A 27,639-nucleotide genomic window follows, 5' to 3' on the forward strand; every position below is an offset into this window, starting at 1 on the left:
CTACACAGTACTCCAGACTATGGATCTACCATAACTTATTTAACTTTGCCATTTATTGTAATATTTCTGTTATTTTCATGTTTTGCTATTAAAATAATGTTTTAATAAACACAACGCTACTTCTAGTTTTATTGAAAGAAATCACTACCAGAGAGAAATCAACCTACTAATTTATAGAAGAATGGCATGGGGAGGGATAGATGTGTAAAAGCGGGTGGAAATAGAAACGGAGAATAGTCATAAAATTTAAAAAGGCCCAGCACTCCAAAAAAAACAACAGGTGTGGGGTGGAGGGGATCCTGGCTTTCTTTTCACACTAGGGGCTGATGGGCATCCTTTAAATCTCAGTTCCAGGCCAGCCTGGTATGGCTGAGATGCTAACCCTTTTCCCTACCACACTTAATGAAACTGCAAATCCACCAGATGGGCACTGGTTCTCATTCCTCACCACCCCTCCACCCCCATTTTCCACGAGCCCCATACCTGTCAAATAATCATCTGTTTATCCATCACCTGGAACTCATTTCCAAAATGGTAATGAAGGGTGTTGACAAAGGGAAGTAATTTACAATCATGTATTTAGACTTTCAAAGAGTCTCGGGAAAGGTTCTCTTCCATGCCAAGGTTGTTTTAAAAGTACAATTGAGGCGCCATGGATAGGAAATGCTTTCCCCATTCCTTGAGACTGTGAGTGCTTCCTGCCAACAGTGCAGCTCTATGGAAGTTGGTTGAATTGAACTGAGTTGAATTTGGCTAGTTGCCAAAGGACAGACACAGATGGTAAGCACTGTCGGAGTCCAGAAGGCTGGCAAAGCCACAGTGGGCTCTAAAGGAGAGAAAGAAAGAAGGCTTCATGAGGCACCAACTAACGACTGAGAAGGAATCATTCATTCATTCATTCATTCATTCAACAAATATTTATTACATGTTACTTTGTGTGTAGCACTGTGCTAGGTCCTAGAGACACATCGGTGAGCAAGTCACATCGGTGAACAGTCTGTGCCTTTATAACTCTCACAGACAACTTCTTTGTGAACTGGGGACAAATAGGAAGTGCCAGGATGTGGAGCTGGGTAAGTAGTGGGCAGGACGACCAGCCAGAATTTGGAGAGAACTGAGACTCTGGGCCCAATCTCTAAGCACTAGAGTCCAAAGCCTTGTTTGGAAAAAGGAAGACTCCAGGTGGTCTGAGCTCACTGTCCCAGCCTATGCTGCAAGCTTCCCTACCTCCTCCTAGCAGCACAATCTTGAGGGTATGGTTTGCCATAAGCCACAACAGTAGGTCTGTTCTCAAAAGACTGATGAGAATAAATTAGACGGTTCCTTAATCCAACTGGGGCTTCTCAGTTTTTCCATGGGAATATACACAGCATTTCAGACTAACTGGGGTTTGATAAAGATCACAATATTTGTAGGTTGGAATGGGCCTCAGGAGCTTCAAATGCCTTACTTAGAGACTTCTTGGAGATCTTCGTGGGCTTGTGCTGATATCCTCCTATATTCAGGCCACATACTGGAGCATCAAACTTGGTCCCTGATTTCATTTATCAAGTGTCTAGCATATGCCAGGCATATTACATACATTATACTAATTAACCCTATAACAACCTTATGAGGTGGGCAGGTATGGATTCAACAGCAGTATATCTTCAACGCTGGTCAATCAGAATGGACTAACAAACCATCAGAATAGATTTTGACTGTGAACAACCAGTATGGCCTTACAGAGCCACAACATCATTGGGCAAAGAAGTAGGACAGAGGCACAGACTAAATGGTTTCCCATTTCCCAGGGGATCAAACCAAGATCTCATCTTCTTAGGCTTTGGGGCTGTCCTGCTCATTCTGAACCTCTCTTTATGGATGCTTCCAGCTGCTCCCGTTGCTCATTGCAGGTACCTGAAAAGCTCCCTTGCCTGCCAACCCCCCTAAAGCAATGGCATCTATCGCACCTGCCCCTTTCTTCCAGTAAATTCCTAAAGATGTCACTCCTTGGCTCAAAATTCTTGAATGGGTCCACTAGACTTCCAAATGATCACCTTACTGTGGCCTTCAAGACTCTCTGTGCTCTGGCCTGAAGATGCTGTCCAACCTTACTTACAGCACTAATTACCCAAAATGTCTTCAATGCCACACACCTTCTCAACTAGATGAAATCTCACTGTCCTTAGCAATCTCATAGCGTAGAATAATCGTGAGGGATGGGCTCATCAGATGGCCCCTACAGACCTCATGAGGGCAGGTGCTGTGTTCTTCCTCTTTGTATCCCTCACCATGCCTTGCACAGTGCCTGGCACATAATATGTGCTCAGGAAATTTTTACCTAGGTCTGAGGTCTGCCTTCCTGTAATGAAACTTACCAACTTTGAAAAACATTCACTCTGTGGGGACTGTGAAACTTTGAAGTTACGTTTTTCCAAAAAATATATATATATATTGTGTAAAATTTCAAACATATAGCAACATTGACAGAATTTTACAGAGGATATCTAGTAACCATCTAGATTCTACCACTAATATTTTCCTATACTGGCTTTATTCATCCCTCACCTATCCACTCCTCCCTCTATCTATTTGTCTATACATTATCTTTTTTTTTTGAAGTTGCATACATCAGTATGCACTTCACTCCTAAGCACTTTCTCCATACCTATCATTAACTATAGTCCAATATTTGTTTATTATTCTTTTTTCCTTTTGAAGTAAAATATACATACAATGAGATATATAAATATTAACTGCATATTTTCTGAGTTTTGGTAAATGTAACCCCTACTAAGATATAGACTACTACTCAAGAACATGTCCTCTCGTCCTTTCATAGGCAATCCTCTCCCTTCACCCCCAGAGGCAGCCACTGTTTTTTTTTCCGTCATTGATTAGTTTTGCCTGTTATAGAAGCTCATATATATGGAATCATAAGGCATGGACTTTTTTGAATAAGACTTATTTTACTCAGCTTAATGTTTTTGAGGCTCATACTAATACATCACACATAATGATACATAATTCACATATATGATACATAAATCATGACACATGCTGTTGCAAGTATCAGTAGTTTGTTCCTTTTTATTACTGAGTGGTACTCCACTGTGTGACCATACCACAGTTTGTTTATCCATTCTCCTACTGATGAACACTTGGTCTGTTTCCAACTTCTGGCTATTAAAAATAAAGCTGCTCTAAATGTTCTCATACAATTCCTTTTGTGGACATATGTTTTCCTTTTTCTTGGGTAAATACCTAGGTGTGGAAATGCTGGGTCATGGGAAAGATGTACTTTAGTTTTATAAGAAATTGCCAGACATTTTCCCAAAGTGGCTTGTATCATTTTAGACTCCCACCAACAGTGTGAGAGGATTCCAATTGTTTATGGTTACTTGTGCAGCTCTCTGCTTCAATTGCATACTTAGCCTTGCAGTGCACCCATGAAATGCATTTATCATTATACTTATAAAAGGGCCAAGCCTGACTGTTTGTGGCTTAGTACTTAAAACTTCCCCCAATTTCGATGACTACTAAATGAACACCCAAGCTCTAGGAAATTGCTACATTGTGAGGGTAAGCTCTATGTGATAATAGCTTTTACTGAAAGTGACAAACACTGTGTTAAACACTTTACATACATTATCTCACCTAATCCTTAACAACAACCCTCTGAGGTAGGTAAAACAGTATTCCTATTATACAGATGAGGAAATTAAGTTGCAGAGAGGTTAAGTAACTTGTCCAAATTCGATTGGCTCACAGGTGGTCAAGCTGAGATTTGAACCAGAGTCAGTTATCTTTTTTATTGTCTACTGTCCTTTGTATAGAAACTATCAGGGAAAATAAAACATTTCAGGGTTGGAAGTCTCATCTAACCCTCTTATTGTAAAGGTGGAGCTACTGAGGTCCAGAGAGGAGAAGGGACTTGCCTGAAGTCTCTCATTAGTTAATGGCAGAGCCATCAGACTGCCTCGCAGTCAGGAGACGTTTTCACTCCACTGCACGGCCTCCTCCAATGCTTTGGGCAATTCAGATTTTATTTCCAGCTTTGTAATGGTGACAAGGGTGCAAAAACCACTTTGAGATCTTTGAAATAAGTACATGAATCTAAAAGGGTGGAGTGAAATAAGGTCAATCTTGCCTTTTGGGCCAAAACATAAAGTCATAAATAAAATTGTCAAACTCATGTCAATTCCTGCCTAAACATTATCTTGAAAATGTTTCTCCCACCCACTCAGGCTTCTCTGGAAAAGAAAAAAAAAAAAGAAACAAAAATGCGGATATTTGGAGTATTCTTGGGAAAGGAGTGGGAAAGGAAGAGGTCCGAGGGCACTTTTCTTTTGGACTCTCACAGCACCATCTGGTGGAGGACTGGAGTTTTCATTTCTCCTCATTCAGAATGTTTTTCTTTTCTTTTAATTCATATGTCTTTATTTATTTATTTTTAGGTTTTTATATATACTTTAAGTTCTGGGGTACATGTGCACAATGTGCAGGTTTGTTACATAGGTATACATGTGCCATGTTGATTTGCTGCACCCATCTTATCTTTGCTCCAGTTTCCTCGATTGTAAAATGGAGATAATAACCACGCGCTTACCATAGGATTTTGTGGCAAGGATTGAATAAGATAACTTATGTAAAGTACTGAACATAATGCCTGGAACATGTGAAATGCTCAATAATGTTGGCTGTGGTTGTTTCATTAACATTAAACGTATGGTGCAGTGGGAACCACAGAGAAGCATTTGACTCAACCTCAGAGAGCTCAGGGCACATTTCCCTAAGGATGTGACACCTGACATAAGTTTTGAGTAGGAAATAGTCACTAGGATCATTTCTCCATGTGGAAAACAATGCCTGTAACAACAGGGTTTACTCCTCTAATCCCAGATTGTGAAGGATGACAGCATAGTGTTCCTTTGCCTCTGGGGTACCAGGAATTGCAGCGAGGGCTTCTAAGCTAGCAGGTGGTATGGGAACATTTAGGAATTATTGGAATTAGGCCCCAGACCACGTGAGACATTGTTTCCATAGTGGACACACAGAGTTTGACTTGAAATTAGATGCTAAGAGAAACATGGTTGTGTCAATTACCACCTGTTTGTTCTAATTTCTACTTTGCTCATCAGCAATGATGCTTCAGTGGCTCTTTATTCACTCAGCATTATGTTAAATAGGCGTGATGGGATCTGATAATTTCTCATTGCCTCCAAATTGTGCCTGGCATACACCACAAACATATTTGACTCTATTCCTATTGCTCATCACCCTTGCAAACCCTTAACCCTTCCAGGTTATCCAAATTTTACTCATCCTTCAAGGCCTAGACTTCCTCATTCATTCATTCATGAAATATTTTCTGAGTATGTACTATGTGCTAGGCACAGTGGCAGGCACTAGATCTATAACAGCATATGAGACAGACACAGTTTCTACTTTGACAGAGCCTGTGTAACTTGGACTACAAACAGGAAAACAAATCATTGAGACCATGTGTTACCAAAGCTCTCCAAGAAGAGGAATACATCTGAAATGGTGCTTTCTAACAGTTTTTACCACATAGCACACATAGATAACATATATTGGCTCCCTGGGATAAATGGATAAAAAAGCAACCTGCCAGGGAGCTCTGGCCACCCCAAAGGCAGAAGGCATCAATATCTTAGGTGCATGAGGAATCTCTTGGAGATCTCTGGTATAGAACCTCAAGCTATAACCTGTGAAATTCCTGTTGCTTTCACCCCATGTAGTCCATGAGGACCGATAGGGCCTTCAAGGACTACATGGGGTGAAAGCAACAGGAATTTCATGGTGCAGTGGGCAGAGAGGATGCTGCTTTGAATGAATGCATGCTCCTTGTTATTATCTGGAATTTGGTAAAAGTCACTCTCACCTCTTCAGTAGTAGGCTCAGACTGGAGGCCTTCTCAGGCAACCGAATCCTGAAAGACTCTTTGTCTTTTCCAAGTTACTACATGTGTAGAATCTTCAGCTCACAGTTCAGCTTCTCATTCACCCTCATGGTCTGACATCATGTGCTAATAGCACAAGAACTTTTTTGTATCTTCATAACACCTAGCAATACTACACAAGAAGGGCCAGAAGCATTTAAGTGCCATGTTTTAAGACGAAGGAAATCTAAGAGTATTGGAACTTCACAGGGTTTTAAAACAAAAATGGCTTTGTTACCTAAGAAAAGTCCAGTGCTGAGTCTGTCTTTAAAACTTGTAAAAGAGAAACTCCTAAAGTTTTAAGAGAGAGAATGAAGTCAACAGCTCAAGCTAACATATTTGTACAACCTTACTCCTGGAAACAGGATGCTGAGTCCCTGCAGCTCCAGGCCAGTTGGTTTTGGAGTTTGCCTTCTTCTGAGCAAAACCAAAGGCTAACCAAGATAGCCCACAACCCAAGGAGATGGGATCCAGAGAGCTATTGTTTATACCATAAGCAAAAAGGAAGAGTTCACAAGCAAAGAGAGCCCAGGGGACCTCTTGCAGAGAAAACAAAGACTCCTGCTGAAATGTAACAGAAGATTCCATATCCTTTCCTTCACTTGGACTCCCTGAGAAAGGTTAATCCTGTCACCACCATGAATCTTGATGGGTAATAAAATGTAGATCTGGGTGAGAAATGATGCCACCTAGAGGAAGGCTGGGGAGCACACTTGAGCGATTTCAGCTCGTCTTTCTATATTCCTCCCTCAGTTAGTATCTAGGCAGGAGGGCGTCTTGATTTTTCTCTCTGGCCTTGTCCCTCACCTACTCCTGGAGAGCCACATTGCCACTTTCCTATGTTGATACATGCTATTCAACATCCGAAACTGAATGTGGGGCATGGAGTGTCCTATGGTAAGGAATGTCGAAGATACAGCTAAGGTGAGAAAGCCATATGTAAGAAGAGCAGTTGGCCATAAAGAAGAAAGTATATGTCGACATGTCTGTAATTTATATGTACGTATATGTATATCTAATTTGAAGCTTCTTATAACTTCATAGGCTAGCAAATAGCCAGGTGCAAAAATAAATACCTGAACCTCAAAATAATTATTTTCAGATTTCTACTGCAAAAGTCACTCTGGAGAGACACATGCGTGGGTGAATTTCAGCATACTCTCTCTTTTCCTTTTTCCCTTTGTTTTTGTTTGATTGATTTATTATAACCTCAAGGCAAAAATATGAAATGGGAAACTTGGTGTTTAGCACTCCCTAGTGTCCCTCCACCACCACTAGAGCCCATTTTTAATTTGTGATACCCTTAGGAGTGTCTTCCAAGAAATGTTCTGATTCTATATCTCATCCTCCCAGAATCTCTCATTCTTTTTAGTGTTAAAGGAAATAGCTAGCTAACTTGCTGATATGGTTAGGCTTTGTGTCCCCACCCAAATCCCATCTTGAATTGTAATCCCCATAATCCTCATATATCAAGGGAGAGACCAGGTGGAGGTAATTGAATCATGGGGGCAGTTTCCCCCATGCTGTTCTCATGATAATGAGTGAATTCTCACAAGATCTGATGGTTTTATAAGGGGCTCTTCCCCCTTTGCTCGGCACTTCTCCTTCCTAGTGCCTTGTGGAGAAGGTGCCTTGCTTCCCCTTCACTTTCTGATATGATTTTAAGTTTCCTGAGGCTTCCCCAGCCATGCTGAACTGTGAGTCGATTAAATCTCTTTCCTTTATAAATTACCCAGTCTCAGGTAGCTCTTTATGGCAGTATGAAAACAGACTAATACACCTGCCAAAGTGAAAGAAAAATTGATCCTACCAAGAAGGAAGAGTTAGAAGAGCCAACAGTTAACTAGGAGCCTCCTTCCTTGGTTAACCGTGAAGACTGTCCACTCGTCTGTGAATTATTTTATTATTTAATCCTAAAGATAAATGCTAATAAAGGAATTGAAATATCTAGCAGGATGGCCTCCATTGGCCAGTGAGGGAGGATGAGGTATGGAAATTGTTTTTCTGTTTTGTTGTTGTTTTTAACCTTCCCATGTGATTCCTAAGTGCAGCCAGGGTGAAGGACCACTGGGAGAGATGAGTTTAACATACTGGAGAACATACTGGAGTAAAGATCACAATGAATTTGTTATATCAACAACTTAAAACTCTTCTGCTGAGCACATCTACAGAGGTGCTATATACACCTCTGTTACACGAAGGCTATACATTTCCTAATTACTGCTATTGCTGTGGAAATATTGCTTCACTCATTGTCTTCAAATATGTAAATACAAGGGAACTAAATTTATTCCAGACAGTTAAAGATTCAGAATGTGTTATTCCTCCCAGAACAATGACACCAACGACATAATTTTTCCTTTGAGGCCTTTACCTATCCCGCTGCTGAACCATTTATGTGCCCTCTTTTTTTTTTTTTTACGGAATCTTGCTCTGTCGCCCAGGCTACAGTGCAGTGGTGCAATCTCGGCTCACTGCAACCTCCGCCTCCTGGGTTCAAGCAATTCTTCTGCCTCAGCCTTCCGAGTAGCTGGGACTACAGGCGCATGCCACCACGCCCAGCTAATTTTTTGTGTTTTTAATAGAGGCAGGGTTTCACCATGTTAGCCAGGATGGTCTCAATCTCCTGACCTCGTGACCTGCCCACCTCGGCCTCCCACAGTGCTGGGATTACAGATGTGAGCCACCATGCCCAGCCCCTTTTTTTGTTTGTTTTTATTATTTTAAGTTCTGGGATACATGTGCAAAACATGCAGGTTTGTTACGTAGGTATACATGTGCCATGGTGGTTTGCTGCACCTATCAACCCGCCATCTAGGTTTTATGCCCCACATGCATTAGGTATTTGTCCTAATGCTCTCCCTCCCTGTGCCCCTCACCCCTCGACATGCCCCAGTGTGTGATGTTCCCCTCTCTGTGTCCATGTGTTCTCACTGTTCAACTACCACTTATGAGTGAGAACATGCAGTGTTTGGTTTTCTTTTCCTGTGTTAGTTTGCTGAGAATGATGGCTTCCAGCTACATCTATGTCCCTGCAAAGGACATGAACTCATTCTTTTTTATGGCTGCATAGTATTCCATGGTGTGTATGTGCCACATTTTCTTTATCCAGTCTATCATTGATGGACATTTGGGTTGGTTCCAAGTCTTTTCTATTGTAAATAGTGCTGCAATAAACATATGTGTGCATGTGTCATTATAGTAGCATGACTTATAGTCCTTTGGGTATATACCTAGTAATGGGATTGCTGGGTCAAATGGTATTTCTGGTTCTCGATCCTTGAGGAATCACCACACTGTCTTCCACAATGGTTGGAGTAATTCACACTCCCACCAACAGTGTAAAAGTGTTCCTATTTCTCCACAGCCTTGCCAGCATCTGTTGTTTCCTGACTTTTTAATAATCGCCATTCTGACTGGCATGAGATACTTTCTTGTATGACTCTCCACAATGTACTCTTTATTAACCACTTTGCTGCTGAAATGCCACCTCTTGCCTTTTCAAATGTTAAATTATCTAAATATATTGTTATGGTGTCAATGTTTTTCTATCAGTTTTCTCTCCTATCCCATACCCACCTTTGATTCATTTGAAAAGACTTGAGAAATGTCCTACTACTGACACTGCTGCATGTAGCTCTTGCTTATTTACCCATCTGGGGAAACAGGATGTATTTCCTTTCTTAGAAAAGCCAATTTACAGATTACACTAAAATACTACTCCTTCTGCATCACTCAGCTTTTTAACTTGGTAAGTTTTAAGAAATTTCAACAGCAAAGTTGTTATTCAGTGGGCATGATGGACTACAAGTGCCTTGAGTTACGTGTATCTGCCCTAGATGTAAACTTCATTGCTTTTTGTTGGATGATATTTTAAAAGGATATAAAATAAATTGGTCTAAAGGCCAAAAAAAAAAAAAAGAAAGAAACTAGAATGGAAAGTTCCTGTTGGAGAGAGAAGACGGAAAGCTTATTGACAATGGAATAATGCTTTCAACATGGAGAGGAAATTTTCAATCCTATACCCAACAAATTATCAATTAAGGTCTCCAATTATTTCCCATTTATCCCTTCTCAGTAAGCTACTGTAGAATGTATTCTATCGAGGAGAAGTAACAATCCAAGTGAGAAAAAGACGTGGGATACAGAAAACAGGAGATCCAACACGACAAAGGTAAAGGTAAGTCTCAGGATGACGGTGAAGGTAGATGCCAAGATAATGACCCTGCACCAGGGAAAGGAGGGCAAATCATCTGGTTCTAGGAGAGATTTCTTCCAGATGAAATTGTTAGAATTCTTGTTATCTGGAAGTCTACAGAGATTTAAGCAATTAGTTGGAGAGCCTGCGGTAGAATTAGCGGTAAGTACATAGAAAACCAAGCAAGTGAAAGAAAGATAATTATTAGCTCCAGTGGTTTAAAAGTGCAGAAGAAAATGAATCATTGTTTTCCCACTACATTTCAGCTCTGAATAGCAGTTATTATAATGTAAAGACTTATTGATCTAACTATGCATTTATATTGAGAGGATGAGAAGTGTCCCTGTGTACACTGAAAAGTTGATAAAATCAAGAAGCAGGGATACAAGCATGTTATTTAGATACAAGATGGTAAACACCAAAACAATCAATTAAGAGTTAAAAGTGGTTGCCTCTGAGGCAGAGGAAATAGGGAGGATGAAGGCAGTGGATAGCTGTTTTTCAGAGACTTTGTAGAATAGCAGCCTTTAAACCTGTGCTTTTCAAACCGTGACTTACAATCTCTCTGGAGTGATGCTGCCCAATATGGACATAAAAATAAAAATCCAGTTCCTCATACTAACCACATTTAATTTTTTAAAGATCTCTTAAATTTTTGTTATTTTATTTTTATTTTTTTTAGAGCTGGGGTCCCACTACGTTAACCAGGCTTGTCTCAAACTCTTGGCCTCAAGCGATCCTCCCATCTTGGCCTTCCAAAGTACTGGGATTGTAGGTGTGAGCCACCGGGCCTGGCCAACAATAACCACATTTTAAATCATCCACGGCCACATGTGGCTGGCAGCTACTACAGTGGGTAGTGCAGATACTGAATATTTTCAACTTCACAGAAAGTTCTATTCAACAGCACTATTTTACAGGGTAATTAAATCAATTTAGTGAGTAACAGCCAACATTTAAATAAATGAAATAGAATAGAAAACCAGTGTGCATCTCATTAGTATTGTTTTTTCACAAAAGATTTTCATAAAATATGTGTGCACAGCATTGTGGATCACAATAAAAAGAAGTTTGGAAGCACTCCTTTACATTATGTGTGCAAAACCCTGATTAAAATTTAAAAAAAACATTAAGGGTCAGGCACTGTGGCTCACATCTGTAATCCCAGCGCTTTGGGTGGCTGAGGTGGGAGGATTGCTTGATGCCAGGAGTTCAAGACCAGCCTGGGCAACATAGCGAGACCCCATCTCTACAAAAAAAAAATAATTAGCTGGGCACGCTGGTGCGTGCTTGTAGTCCCAGCTACTTGGGCAGCTAAAGTGAGAAAGAGGATCACTTGAGCCCAGGAGTTCAAGGCTGCAGTGAGCTATGATGGAGCCACTGTACTCCAGCCTGGGTGACAGAGTGAGACCCTATCTCAAGACAAAAATACATTAAAAAAAAAAAAAAGAGTCACAGACTCCTTATACCTAGTAGAATCCTCAACTTCTTGTGATCCATAGCCTCATAGCCCTATAGGAAACTCAGAACCTAGGGCATCATTTAAGAAAATAGAGCTTGGAACAGTAATATCACAATACTAAAGCTAGACATGATGGACCATAAGGACTATCATGTTCCCTATTTCTTCTGTCATTTGTCTTTCCCTTTTTGCAAAAGGCATCATTTTTGAAGTTTTTCTGTTTGTTTGTTTTTTAATGGGAAGAAGAAACTAAGGCTAAGGCTAAGGTTATGAGATTGGCCCATGGTTACAAAGCTACTGTCAATAAGCCCAGGTCTCCTGACCTCTAGATCTAGAACTTTTTTCACAAAATCTTCAGGGGCAGTCAGTTCTTTAAGGCCCTGAGTATGCTAGTCAATACTTTAAACAACCTGACTGATGAATAGTGCCTAGATACAATAATAATTATGATAATAATAGCTAACATAAGCTATTGTTCTAAACACTTTACATTTTAACTCTCACAACAATCCTATTAGGCAGATCCTATTATCCATCAACCCAATTTTTCCAGATGAAGAAATGCAGCTCCAAAATGTTAATTAATTTGCTGCAAGTTACACAACTACAGTGGCAAAGCCAGGAAATAGAGCTCTTAATGCCATTTTATACACACCCTCATATAACTCAAATTAATTTCTCTCTAAAATATTAGCCTAAAAGTAGCAGTTATAATTTGGTAGCACCTACTGATAATCCATGTTTTGTCCCAAAGTATCAGTGTTACAAAGGGGTTTTACTCTATTGACTGGACCAAAGTAACAGTTTGGGATTCAAATACTCTGAACTAATGGATGGGACTATACAAGCCGGTTTAACTGCTTAATGCAATTCCATAAACCTGGAGATGAGTACTTTAAAAATATGTGTTTAAAAGTTTGGTTAATAATCTTCAAACTTGGAGATTTTATCTCAATGCATAATGAAGTACAAATTGGCTTGATAACATGGGTGAATTTATTTCTTAAGATTTGAGTGCAAACTTAAAAACAAGAACAAACAAAGCTTTTCATCAAGAATAAACACAAAATCTAAACAATTCTGCAATCGTGCATTTTAACAGAAAGTACAAATATGAATACATTATAATTTGTAACTGCATTTAAAAATTAAAATATTTCTCTCCAAATCCAAAACACCACACAATCTTTATCTGTTCTCATCTTGTTACCTTAGAAACATTTGTCATATGCTATCAGGAAAATATAGGCAAGACTTACTAATCAGTTATTCATGATCAAAGAAACATGATTCTCCTTAACTGTGACTTTTTGAATCATTTATCTGTATTTCTGAAATATCACACAATTATACCTCTACTCTAGAGAAAAAAAGAATAAATACAAATATCAAGGAGGCAGGAACATTCATGGAATTAAAGCAAAAGTCACAAGTGTTTGACTTAGAAATGTACATATTGTAGTAAATTTTTAAAGTACAACTTTAGTTGATGGCTGATATGTATGTAATAATTGTGAGCAATTTAAACAGGTATAAAAATGTGAGATCAAAATCTTTAGGCTTAAATACTTGAAAAGTCACTATGGATATGGAAAGATTTGTTTACATAAACATGTATATTTTTAGATGGAAAATCAAGGGGTAGTGGCATCTCCCTGGTCCCTTAACAATATTTGGATTTTTGCAAAGAATTAGCAGCACCCAACCTTAAGTGTTAATTATGTGTTTCTAAAGGACCTGTAACAGATCAGTTGGCAGTGTTCTAGCTTTTGGGAGTTGGGGGCAGATTGGGGGTGCAAATATCTGAGATAAGATAGTACATGCACTCACACATTTAAAATCACCATTCTAAATGGGAAAAAAAATCACATATTGGAAAAGTCTAAGAAACTCATTCTTAAGGGATAAACAGCAGGGCAGGAATAAAAGCTGAACAGTAGTCTACTTGATAATAATGGTATTTCACTCTTCAAAGGCAAGTTGGGAAGAATGAGAATACTCACATACACATAACTTCAGGGAAAACTTGCCTAAAATTTTACCTTGCAAAACACTGAACAGAAATCTTTACAAAAACCTTCATTCTTGTTTATAATACTTGATTTTTCCCTTATTACCACCATATACATAACATTTAAGTATTTTCTTCATAAATATTTTAGAGCAAAAAGAATGTATTTTGTTGCAATGGTGGCCCACATCTGTACAAAACAACATAAGCAACACACACACACACATATATATATGCATATATATAAAAAATGATTAAGAAAAAGTGCAAAGAATAACAGTATTAAGATTTTTTGCATTTTACAGTAACTATGGTTCAAGTGTGAATATTTATCAGGGATATATAATCCCAGGTTTTAATTAAAGATTCAAAAAGAAACCACACTCCCAAGTTACTGCACAAACATCAGTCCCTTATCAAGTAACTCTGCCCTTCTCCCAAATCTAGTATTTCCAGTTTCTAAGCTCTTCCCAAACAGGAAAAAATGATAACAGTGTTTTCTTCCCTTTAACTTCCCAAAACTCATCCAAGTTAATCACCTGTAAGTTCAAGCAAGATACTGGGGAAGTCATTCATTATAACCCGCTTTGCTAAAATTAAAGCAAAATGAAAGGCTTTCTGAAATGCAAACTACTGATCAAGAATCAAATCAGCAACAGCAAACAGACCTTAAATTACAAATGTAATTTAATACATGTACATTTTAAAATCAATCCCTGTTATCAAAGATAAATTCAGAGTTTAAATCTTTCCCAGGTTCAGTGCTGTGCAAGGGTTCTAATTCCAAATACTTATGATTTTATCATCTTTTCTAAGAGAAAATGTTTGCCTGTTAACTTTTTACCTTCCTTGCTCTTGGTCTCAGCTTTTCAGTTTGAATAAACACAGAAAGGCAATTTTCAGCATTTCAAAAAATGTACTTTCCTCTTAAGTCATTCAAATAATTACAGTTATTTTTAGATCTCAAAGTTTCAAAAAAGCAGCTCAATTTCCCTTTAAATATATTACTAGATATTTTTTGGTGTTGTATATGTTGTTTTATTCTTATTTTAGGCACTGTAATTATTCACAACATTACAATGACTCTATATCTAACCTATGTAACAATTATAATCTTAATACCTTCTAAGGTATTATTTGATTTTGTGTATTATATTACTATTGAATTTTTCCTTCAAGATAAATGGTTGGAAGAGAATTTTAAAGCCCTGCAGCACTTTTGCTTTGAGTAGTGTTAATACATATTTTCTGTCATGCTTAATATTTAAACTTCTGAAATAGGAAGACAAGAGGCATTGGAAGCTGCAAATTTCCTCAAACTACATCCTACTCCAACTCCAATTTATTTTGTTCAACATTAAATATTTTTCTTTACAAAAACAAGTATATCTTAGGCTAATTTTTAAAAACAGAATTTCTGCTCTATAATAACACAGCTAAAGGGAAATAACTTTTCAATTTCAGCTGCACTAGAACTATGCAAAACTAAGTTAAAGTAAACCGGAAAACAATTTTAATAACTTTTGGTTTTGTTTTCTTTTTACTCTATCTTTAGAATGATATACCTTACATTCTAACAGCTCAACAAGGCTTAAAATTCTAGAAGTTGAAAACCACCAGGCTACCTCCTGCACAACTGTCAATAAGACAACATTTTATTTGCCCCCATACATTCGTTCAATGTCTTTGAGGTAATGGTTCTTCAGCTCCTTCCTTTTCAGTTTGAAAGCATCAGTTACCAAACCAGTTTCAGGGGTCCATGGCTCTGGGCTTAATCGAACCTTGATTGGAATTTCAAATCGCTCCAATTTCACTGAAATTAGAAGTGAAAGATGGGAGAAAAGGGGGGGGGGGAAGAGACGAGAAAGGAGTGGGGACGGGGAAAGAAGGGGAAGGAGAAGCAATTAATAAAATATGAGTTTTTCAGGATTTACCTAGATGATTCGGGTGTTGAATCACCAATCACCACAAACTTATTTCATGGTATACTAGATAGTTTATTAATGCTACCTCTACCTTACAATTTCATTTTATATTTCTCAAAGTATACATAAGTTGTTTCAGTTGGATAGTTTTAGTCTATGTGGTTATTAAAATATACATACATATACACATTATTTATACTCACACACACACACACACATACACACACATCTTCCTCTTCAGAGACTTTATATTTGCCTGAGATGGTCTTTCTCAATACAGTTGTGTGTCACTTCCATACTTTATCTATATGTCTGCTCAAATACCACCACCCCGGAGAGGACTTCCCTGACCACTCATAACAAAAGAGAACGGGGAGGAGCCAAGATGGCCGAATACGAACAGCCCCAGTCTACAGCTCCCAGCCTGAGCGACGCAGAAGACGGGTGATTTCTGCATTTCCATCTGAGGTACCGGGTTCATCTCACTAGGGAGTGCCAGACAGTGGGCGCAGGTCAGTGGGTGCGCGCATCATGCGCGAGCCGAAGCAGGGCGAGGCATTGCCTCACTCGGGAAGCACAAGGGGTCAGGGAGTTCCCTTTCCTAGTCAAAGAAAGGGGTCACCTGGAAAATCGGGTCACTCCCACCCGAATACTGCACTTTTCCAACGGGCTTAAAAAACGGCGGATTATTATATCCTGCACCTGGCTCGGAGGGTCCTATGCCCACGGAGTCTCGCTGATTGCTAGCACAGCAGTCTGAGATCAAACTGCAAGGCGGCAGCGAGGCTGGGGGAGGGGAGCCCGCCATTGCCCAGGCTTGATTAGGTAAACAAAGCAGCCAGGAAGCTCGAACTGGGTGGAGCCCACCACAGCTCAAGGAGGCCTGCCTGCCACTGTAGGCTCCACCTCTGGGGGCAGGGCACAGACAAACAAAAAGACAGCAGTAACCTCTGCAGACTTAAATATCCCTGTCTGACAGCTTTGAAGAGATCAGTGGTTCTCCCAGCACGCAGCTGGAGATCTGAGAACGGGCAGACTGCCTCCTCAAGTGGGTCCCTGACCCCTGACCCCCGAGCAGCCTAACTGGGAGGCACCCCCCAGCAGGGGCAGACTGACACCTCACACGGCCGGGTACTCCAACAGACCTGCAGCTGAGGGTCCTGTCTGTTAGAAGGAAAACTAACAAACAGAAAGGACATCCACACCGAAAACCCATCTGTACATCACCATCATCAAAGACCAAAAGTAGATAAAACCACAAAGATGGGGAAAAAACAGAGCAGAGAAACTGGAAACTCTAAAAAGCAGAGCGCCTCTCCTCCTCCAAAGGAACACAGTTCCTCACCAGCAATGGAACAAAGCTGGACGGAGAATGACTTTGGCGAGATGAGAGAAGAAGGCTTCAGACGATCAAATTACTCCGAGCTACGGGAGGACATTCAAACCAAAGGCAAAGAAGTTGAAAACTTTGAAAAAAATTTAGAAGAATGTATAACTAGAATAACCAATACAGAGAAGTGCTTAAAGGAGCTGATGGAGCTGAAAACCAAGGCTCGAGAACTACGTGAAGAATGCAGAAGCCTCAGGAGCCGATGCGATCAACTGGAAGAAAGGGTATCAGCAATGGAAGATGAAATGAATGAAATGAAGCGAGAAGGGAAGTTTAGAGAAAAAAGAATAAAAAGAAACGAACAAAGCCTCCAAGAAATATGGGACTATGTGAAAAGACCAAATCTACGTCTGATTGGTGTACTTGAAAGTGACGGGGAGAATGGAACCAAGTTGGAAAACACTCTGCAGGATATTATCCAGGAGAACTTCCCCAATCTAGCAAGGCAGGCCAACATTCAGATTCAGGAAATACAGAGAACGCCACAAAGATACTCCTCGAGAAGAGCAACTCCAAGACACATAATTGTCAGATTCACCAAAGTTGAAATGAAGGAAAAAATGTTAAGGGCAGCCAGAGAGAAAGGTCGGGTTACCCTCAAAGGGAAGCCCATCAGACTAACAGCAGATCTCTCGGCAGAAACTCTACAAGCCAGAAGAGAGTGGGGGTCAATATTCAACATTCTTAAAGAAAAGAATTTTCAACCCAGAATTTCATATCCAGCCAAACTAAGCTTCATAAGTGAAGGAGAAATAAAATCCTTTACAGACAAGCAAATGCTGAGAGATTCTGTCACCACCAGGACTGCCCTAAAAGAGCTCCTGAAGGAAGTGCTAAACATGGAAAGGAACAACCAGTACCAGCCACTGCAAAATCATGCCAAATTGTAAAGACCATTGAGGCTAGGAAGAAACTGCATCAACTAACGAGCAAAATAACCAGCTAACATCATAATGACAGGATCAAATTCACACATAACAATATTAACTTTAAATGTAAATGGACTAAATGCTCCAATTAAAAGACACAGACTGGCAAATTGGATAAAGAGTCAAGACCCATCAGTGTGCTGTATTCAGGAAACCCATCTCACGTGCAGAGACACACATAGGCTCAAAATAAAAGGATGGAGGAAGATCTACCAAGCAAATGGAAAACAAAAAAAGGCAGGGGTTGCAATCCTAGTCTCTGATAAAACAGACTTTAAACCAACAAAGATCTAAAGAGACAAAGAAGGCCATTACATAATGGTAAAGGGATCAATTCAACAAGAAGAGCTAACTATCCTAAATATATATGCACCCTATACAGGAGCACCCAGATTCACGAAGCAAGTCCTGAGTGACCTACAAAGAGACTTAGACTCCCACACATTAATAATGGGAGACTTTAACACCCCACTGTCAACATTAGACAGATCAACAAGACAGAAAGTCAACAAGGATACCCAGGAATTGAACTCAGCTCTGCACCAAGTGGACCTAATAGACATCTACAGAACTCTCCACCCCAAATCAACAGCAAAATAAACTTTTTTCAGCACCACACCACACCTATTCCAAAACTGACCACATACTTGGAAGTAAAGCTCTCCTCAGCAAATGTAAAAGAAAAGAAATTACAACAAACTATCTCTCAGACCACAGTGCAATCAAACTAGAACTCAGGATTAAGAATATCACTCAAAACCGCTCAACTACATGGAAACTGAACAACCTGCTCCTGAATGACTACTGGGTACATAACAATATGAAGGCAGAAATAAAGATGTTCTTTGAAACCAACGAGAACAAAGACACAACATACCAGAATCTCTGGGACACATTCAAAGCAGTGTGTAGAGGGAAATTTATAGCACTAAATGCCCACAAGAGAAAGCAGGAAAGATCCAAAACTGACACCCTAACATCACAATTAAAGGAACTAGAAAAGCAAGAGCAAACACATTCAAAAGCTAGCAGAAGGCAAGAAATAACTAAAATCAGAGCAGAACTGAAGGAAATAGAGACATAAAAAACCCTTCAAAAAATTAATGAATCCAGGAGCTGGTTTTTTGAAAGGATCAACAAAATTCATAGACCTCTAGCAAGACTAATAAAGAAGAAAAGAGAGAAGAATCAAACAGACGCAATAAAAAATGATAAAGGGCATACCACCACCGATCCCACAGAAATACACACTACCATCAGAGAATACTACAAACACCTCTACGCAAATAAACTAGAAAATCTAGAAGAAATGGATAAATTCCTGGACACATACATCCTCCCAAGACTAAACCAGGAAGAAGTTGAATCTCTGAATAGACCAATAACAGGAGCTGAAATTGTGGCAATAATCAATATCTTACCAACCAAAAAGAGTCCAGGACCAGATGGATTCACAGCCGAATTCTACCAGAGGTACAAGGAGGAACTGGTACCATTCCTTCTGAAACTATTCCAATTAATAGAAAAAGAGGGAATCCTCCCTAACTCATTTGATGAGGCCAGCATCATTCTGATACCAAAGCCGGGCAGAGACACAACAAAAAAAGGGAATTTTAGACCAACATCCTTGATGAACATTGATGCAAAAATCCTCAATAAAATACTGGCAAACCAAATCCAGCAGCACATCAAAAAGCTTATCCACCATGATCAAGTGGGCTTCATCCCTGGGATGCAAGGCTGGTTTAATATACGCAGATCAATAAATGCAATCCAGCATATAAACAGAAACAAAGACAAAAACCACGATTATCTCAATAGATGCAGAAAAGGCCTTTGACAAAATTCAACAACCTTTCATGCTAAAAACTCTCAAGAAATTAGGTATTGATGGGACATATTTCAAAATAATAAGAGCTATCTATGACAAACCCACAGCCAATATCATACTGAATGGGCAAAAACTGGAAGCATTCCCTTTGAAAACTGGCACAAGACAGGGATGCCCACTCTCACCACTCCTATTCAACATAGTGTTGGAAGTTCTGGCCAGGGCGATCAGGCAGGAGAAGGAAATAAAGGGTATTCAATTAGGAAAAGAGGAAGTCAAATTGTCCCTGTTCGCAGACGACATGATTGTATATCTAGAAAACCCCATCGTCTCAGCCCAAAATCTCCTTAAGCTGATAAGGAACTTCAGCAAAGTCTCAGGATACAAAATCAATGTACAAAAATCACAAGCATTCTTATACACCAACAACAGACAAACAAAGAGCCAAATCATGAGTGAACTCCCATTCACAATTGCTTCAAAGAGAATAAAATACCTAGGAATCCAACTTACAAGGGATGTGAAGGACCTCTTCAAGGAGAACTACAAACCACTGCTCAAGGAAATAAAAGAGGATACAAACAAATGGAAGAACATTCCATGCTCATGGATAGGAAGAATCAATATCGTGAAAATGGCCATACTGCCCAAGGTAATTTACAGATTCAATGCCATCCCCATGAAGCTACCAATGACTTTCTTCACAGAATTGGAAAAAACTACTTTAAAGTTCATATGGAACCAAAAAAGAGCCCGCATCGCCAAGTCAATCCTAAGCCAAAAGAACAAAGCTGGGGGCATCACGCTACCTGACTTCAAACTATACTACAAGGCTACAGTAGCCAAAACAGCATGGTACTGGTACCAAAACAGAGATATAGATCAATGGAACAGAACAGAGCCCTCAGAAATAACGCCGCATATCTACAACTATCTGATCTTTGACAAACCTGAGAAAAACAAGCAATGGGGAAAGGATTCCCTATTTAATAAATGGTGCTGGGAAAACTGGCTAGCCATATGTAGAAAGCTGAAACTGGATTCCTTCCTTACACCTTACACAAAAATCAATTCAAGATGGATTAAAGACTTAAATGTTAGACCTAAAACCATAAAAACCCTAGAAGAAAACCTAGGCATTACCATTCAGGACATAGGCATGGGCAAGGACTTCATGTCTAAAACACCAAAAGCAATGGCAACAAAAGCCAAAATTGACAAATGGGATCTAATTAAACTAAAGAGCTTCTGCACAGCAAAAGAAACTACCATCAGAGTGAACAGGCAACCTACAGAATGGGAGAAAATTTTTGCAACCTACTCATCTGACAAAGGGCTAATATCCAGAATCTACAATGAACTCAAACAAATTTACAAGAAAAAAACAAACAACCCCAACAAAAAGTCGGCGAAGGACATGAACAGACACTTCTCAAAAGAAGACATTTATGCAGCCAAAAAACACATGAAAAAATGCTCACCATCACTGGCCATCAGAGAAATGCAAATCAAAACCACAATGAGATACCATCTCACACCAGTTAGAATGGCAATCATTAAAAAGTCAGGAAACAACAGGTGCCGGAGAGGATGTGGAGAAATAGGAACACTTTTACACTGTTGGTGGGACTGTAAACTAGTTCAACCATTGTGGAAGTCAGTGTGGCGATTCCTCAGGGATCTAGAACTAGAAATACCATTTTGCCCAGCCATCGCATTACTGGGTATATACCCAGAGGACTATAAATCATGCTGCTATAAAGACACATGCACATGTATGTTTACTGCGGCATTATTCACAAAAGCAAAGACTTGGAACCAACCCAAATGTCCAACAATGATAGACTGGATTAAGAAAATGTGGCACATATACACCATGGAATACTATGCAGCCATAAAAAATGATGAGTTCATGTCCTTTGTAGGGACATGGATGAAATTGGAAATCATCATTCTCAGTAAACTATCGCAAGAACAAAAAACCAAACACCGCATATTCTCACTCATAGGTGGGAATTGAACAATGAGATCACATGGACACAGGAAGGGGAATATCACACTCTGGGGACTGTGGTGGGGTGGGGGGAGGGGGGAGGGATAGCATTGGGAGATATACCTAATGCTAGATGACGAGTTAATGGGTGCAGCGCACCAGCATGGCACATGTATACATATGTAACTAACCTGCACATTGTGCACATGTACCCTAAAACTTAAAGTATAATAAATAAATAAATAAATAAATAAACAAAAGAGAAGTCCCTTTGTCTCTCTATATCTTCTTAACACTATGGTTTGTTCAAAGTAGTTATCACCACCCAACATATTATATATTTGTTTCACCATGGAGCTAAAATGTAAGCTCCATAAAAGCAAGGTCTTTGATTTTTTCACTGCCATCCATAGGGTTAAGAGCCCTCCATAAATACATACAAGTTTATTAATTCATTCTACAGAAAATTAAGTCTCTAGACAAATATTCTTTATAAATTTTACTATATATTCAAATGCAGATAAAAAAGGGGATTGTGAATTTCATATCTTTAAATGGTATAAAAACTGATGCAATGAATATTGTATTTGAGTTAGACAACTTAATACATATTGGCGAAATATAAGGAAGGACATAAAGGTAATTAATACAGTATTAATACTTTTAAATTCCATAAATTATATGCCATCAAGTTATTTATTATGACTACAAGGGTAATTCTTTAAATTATGGAGGCCTATTAACAGTAATGTTAATCAACAGATGTTATGTTAATCAACATAAAATGTTATTTTATGTGATTATTTAAAACAGCAATTGCCAAGAAGCAAACATTCGCACATTTTTAAAAACTACTACAAAATAGCCTAGACGAGTTTAGAAATGATTTGGTTTCAGTGGCAAGCACAAAGAACTCACATTCACCAAAGTTCTTTTCTAGTACTAGTCTACGTTTTATGAAAGCTTGATTGAACTAGTGAGTTTCTCACTAAAATGACAGAAAAATATAAAGTTGAGTATAAAAAATAATCTTTTAAATATAAATTACAACCAACTTCCTAAAAATAATGCCTGAATGGGTCGTAAAGGAACATAAAACTTGCTTGAATTAACCAGGTCTACTCTGTTATTAAAGTACAGCTCAGTTACACAGAGTTTCATAAAATAAGCTTATCTGCTCCCAACGTCACATTTGGAACTCAAGGAAACAGTTAAATTCTCAGCTACAGATTTGGCCCCCCAATTTTTTATTTCATTTTACTTTTCTTACATACATAGGTCCTAGTCCAGAAACACTGACAAAATTGGGACAAGGCAAACACATTATTTCAGTTGCACACAAGCAAATGAAAGCAGGCTGAAAACAATCTTAGTTAAATTCCTACTTTAAAGCCAAAAAAATAAAGACTGCTATAGAAGTTTCATCTTGAAAACTCCTAAACATTATCTAATACTCCAAGCCATAGGAAGCAATGGACTATCACAGTTTCCTGTAAATAGAATAAATTGCCAACAAGTAAGAAAGGTTAGGAGAAGGAAAAACAAACAAAACAAACAAAAATGTGGCATTTTTATCTGAATTAACTAGAACATTATGAAATGTGACTTGCAGGTGGCAACAAATATCGATTTTCATAGCCATTAGTAGTTGCTCAAATCACCCAAAAACAAGTATTTTGCATTCTTATGATACTATGTATACCTCACAATTATACTTAAAATATGAAGAGGCCTGCTATGAAAGATGTATAATTTCTGACAGATTTGCTGAATACAATCAAAACTATTTTACACTTTTTTGCATAAGTCTCTGAAATTATAATTTGCAAAATGTTGGCAAGATAAATCCTTTGTGGCACAAAAGGTTTATGATTTATACATTTAGCTCATGATTACCACTCATTATCCAAATCATGAGTTACATGCCTCACTCTAAGCACAGGAAAGTTATGAGGACCTAGTGGGTCCTAGGATTTTATTCTGCCTTCTAACAAAGTGGGATACAGTTTGACTTCCCCCATTGTTGCTTCTACACAATTAAATATGCAATGGAAAATTATTCAAGTCACATTCTAATCCATTAATATATTCAGAGGATGAATAAGAGTAACTACAGTGCACCTCTGATGATTAGCCTTTTGGTTGAAATACTATATATTTCTTGAAATACTATATTTAAAGAAAATACTATATTTGAAATGCTATACTTAAATATCTAAAGAAAATACTATATATTTTTAGAAATACTATATTGAGAGCAAATCAGGCTTTGTATCAAAAAAGGTTCTGGGAGCCTGGTGTCATTAATATAAAAGTGTGTTATATCAATAATATTATAACAAAACCACCTTGAAGAAGGAAATATTATGTCACACTATTTTTATAAGTATAAAATATATGTCACACTGTTTTTATAGGTATAAAATAAATAAGCTTTTTCAATCTGATTATGTTAACAGGCAATTGTTATTTAAAACTTCACAGTGTCTAGAATTCAGAAAATTATTCTTGGGGAGAAATTAGTTTTCAGGTAGAAAAACTATTACTGTAAACTATATTTTTAAACCAAAATGTAACCTAAGTAGTTACCATTTTTAATAAATAGAAATAATAGGAGCCCAGTTAGAGAAATAGGTATATTCATATATCTCTGATAGGAATATAAGCCGGTTCAGTTTTCCTGGGGAGAGGCAGCAATTTGGCAATGAGGAAAAAAGTCTTTAAAATATATATTCTTATGCAGCCAAAAGACACATGAAAAAATGCTCATCATCACTGGCCATCAGAGAAATGCAAACCAAAACCACAATGAGATACCATCTCACACCAGCTAGAATGGCAATCATTAAAAAGTCAGGAAACAACAGGTGCTGGAGAGGATGTGGAGAAATAGGAACACTTTTACACTGTTGGTGGGATTGTAAACTAGTTCAACCATTGTGGAAGTCCAGTGTGGCGATTCCTCAGGGATCTAGAACTAGAAATACCATTTGACCCAGCCATCCCATTACTGGGTATATACCCAAAGGACTATAAATCATGCTGCTATAAAGACACATGCACACGTATGTTTATTGTGGCACTATTCACAAAAGCAAAGACTTGGAACCAACCCAAATGTCCAACAATGATAGACTGGATTAAGAAAATGTGGCACATATACACCATGGAATACTATGCAGCCATAAAAAATGATGAGTTCATGTCCTTTGTAGGGACATGGATGAAATTGGAAATCATCATTCTCAGTAAACTATCGCAAGGACAAAAAACCAAACACCGCATGTTCTCACTAATAGATGGGAATTGAACAATAAGAACACACGGACACAGGAAGGGGAACATCACACTCTGGGGACTGTTGTGGGGTGGGGGGAAGGGGGAGGGATAGCATTAGGAGATATACCTAATGCTAAATGACGAGTTAATGGGTGCAGCACACCAGCATGGCACATGTATACATATGTAACTAACCTGCACATTGTGCACATGTACCCTAAAACTTAAAAGTATAATAATTTTTAAAAAAATTTATTTGAAAAAATATATATATATATATTCTCTTTGACTCAGAAATTCTGTTTCTAGGAATTCACACTAAGAAAATAATCACATAAGAAAATAATTGAGTATATAAGATTCGTGTTAATATTTGTTTACAGTGATGGGGAAGAAGGTGAAATTCACCTAAAAATCTAATAGGGACTTAAATGGCTATTTATGCACTGGGACTATTTAGTATTTAAAATGATACCGTAATTTTCTATTTACTGACACAGAAAAACTTCGATTATGTTGACAGCTTAAGTATATATACCAAAATGTAATCTTGCCACCCAAAAATAAACTACTCTCAAGTGATTTTTACTTCCTTCTTTGTAATATTCTGTTGTCCAATATTTTATAACGAGTATAGATAACCTATAATCAGAAAAATGATATTTTTATTTGTAAGAGAAAAACAATGGGTTGAAATTAGGTTAACAGCTTCCAACAAAACACGAAGAGTATATAGTTTTTCTCTGTTCTGCCTAAAAAAGAATTTAAATTGTTTAGAATAATTTAAAAATGAAAAAGGTATTAACCACAAGGCAAAAAGTGAAACAAGAGAAAATGGGCACTGAATGAGAAAGTGCAACAAAATCTTAGAAGACAAAAAGCAAAGGAATTCGTGGTAATTAACTTAGGGCTGAGGAAGCCAAAGCAACTACCAACAAAAGAGGTTGCCAACAAGCAGCAAACTGCCCTCACAGTAGAGCCCGGGCAAGTGCCCCCTAAGCCTGTGCCTCTGAAGATAAGAGATGAGGGGTAAAGCTGGAAACAGTAGCACTGGTCTCCAGCCTGTTTAGAGAAAAGTTCTCCCTCACCCTATGCTGCTCTTCTCAAAGCCATTTGTAGGCAGGTCTACTTTTTGGAAAAACTGAAGCAGAGACTTGGGACTCATGGACATTAGGTACAACAGAAGGAGGGAGTAAGGCTGAAAAGAGAAGGATTCAGTGAGGGTGAGACCCACTGCTCTCCCATCCCCCTCAATAACTCCTTTACCTCTTTTGGCTACTAGAATTCTGGCAGTCAGGCTAGTATCGCCCGGGCAAGAGACTGGAGAAATCTCCTTTGGAGAAACAAAATGACTTAAGAGAAAAAGACACTAACATTGGAATGCCTTTTCAGTGAAGCCCAGTAAGCTTTCCAAACAGTTTTTTAGTACCTGGTTCTTGAATATGGACATACAAGGATCAGCAGACACTTGGGACTCAATGACCAAGGCAAGCATAAAGTGCAACTTGGAGGTAAAAGAGACAATAACAGGAGAAGAAAACTACATAAAAAGGATTCCTTTTAATATCCTCAGAGGAATAAGAGACAATGCATTGACTGCATCCATGAAAGAGCAACAGGGTGCTATTAAAAGGAACACTGAGAGGACAGGAACAAGCTCTTGAAAATTAAAATTCTGATAGTGGAAATTGGAAATTCAGTAGACAGAAGAGATGATAAAGTTGAGAGACTCTGCCAGAATATAAAACAAAAAGAGAAATAGAAAATTTTAAAAAGGATAATAAAATTAGAGGATGAAAGCTGGAAGTCCAACAGCCACATAAAAGTAGTCCCAGAAACAGACACACAGGGTGGGGGGAATTATGGGGAAAAAAACAAATGAACAAACAAAAGATAAATTAACATTTCCCAGAACTGAAGGGCAGAGATCTCCATACTGAAAGGGCCCACAGCAAGTATGCACAATGATAAATGATCAAAGACCCACACTAAGATACATCATTATGAACTATCAAAACACCAGAAATTAACATAATGACTCTGAAATCTAGGAGAGATAAAATAGATCATACACAAAGGAATGGGAATCAGGATGCAACACTGGAGCTGGAAGACAACAAAGCCAAGCCTGCAAAGTATTCAGGAAAAATGATTTAGAATTTATCACTCTAAAATATGCCAAGACACATCTCAAGGGTGAGGACAGAATAAAAACATATTCAGACACGCAAGCACAGTCTCAAAAATTTACTTCCCATGCACCTTTCTCAGGAAGCTGCTGAAGGATGTGCTCTACCCAAACCGGCGAGTAAACCAGGAAAGAGAAAGATATGAGATCCAGGAAACAGGATCCAACATAGGAGAGAAGCAAACGAAATTCCCAGGATGATAGTAAAGGGAAGCCTTTGGGAGCAAATAGTCTAAATTTCAGCACGAGGATAAAGGGCTCTAAGAAGTATGTCTCCGAGAACAAAAATACAGACATGCTATCCTTTCCTGTATTAGGGAGAATTTTTACAATTTTATCAGAGTTTAGTGGAAGAGTTAAGAATAGTATACAAAAAACTAATGAAGAGAGGAAATTTTAAGATCCAGGGAAACACAAAAAATTGTCCAAGAAAGGAAACATAATCATAAAACACTATGTAGTTCAGCTGTGAATATTTTCATAATCATA

At 38.5% G+C, this 27,639-nt stretch overlaps 1 protein-coding gene across 6 annotated transcripts in view; it reads right to left on the reverse strand.

Annotated features, from left to right (window-relative positions):
- Positions 1-12,582: 12,582 nt before the first annotated feature.
- ACSL4 (acyl-CoA synthetase long chain family member 4) overlaps positions 12,583-27,639 on the reverse strand; it is a 92,516-nt gene continuing 77,459 nt past the window's right edge. For all 6 annotated transcript variants that reach the window (XM_019019525.3, XM_019019528.4, XM_019019526.3 and 3 more), the window contains one exon: positions 12,583-15,428. In XM_019019525.3, coding sequence (XP_018875070.1) covers positions 15,271-15,428 — 158 coding nt within the window. In that variant the 3' untranslated portion in view covers positions 12,583-15,270. The remainder of the gene's footprint in view (positions 15,429-27,639) is intronic.

Source organism: Gorilla gorilla, chromosome X, assembly GCF_029281585.2.
Source record: "Gorilla gorilla gorilla isolate KB3781 chromosome X, NHGRI_mGorGor1-v2.1_pri, whole genome shotgun sequence".
Taxonomy (NCBI): Eukaryota; Metazoa; Chordata; class Mammalia; order Primates; family Hominidae; genus Gorilla; species Gorilla gorilla.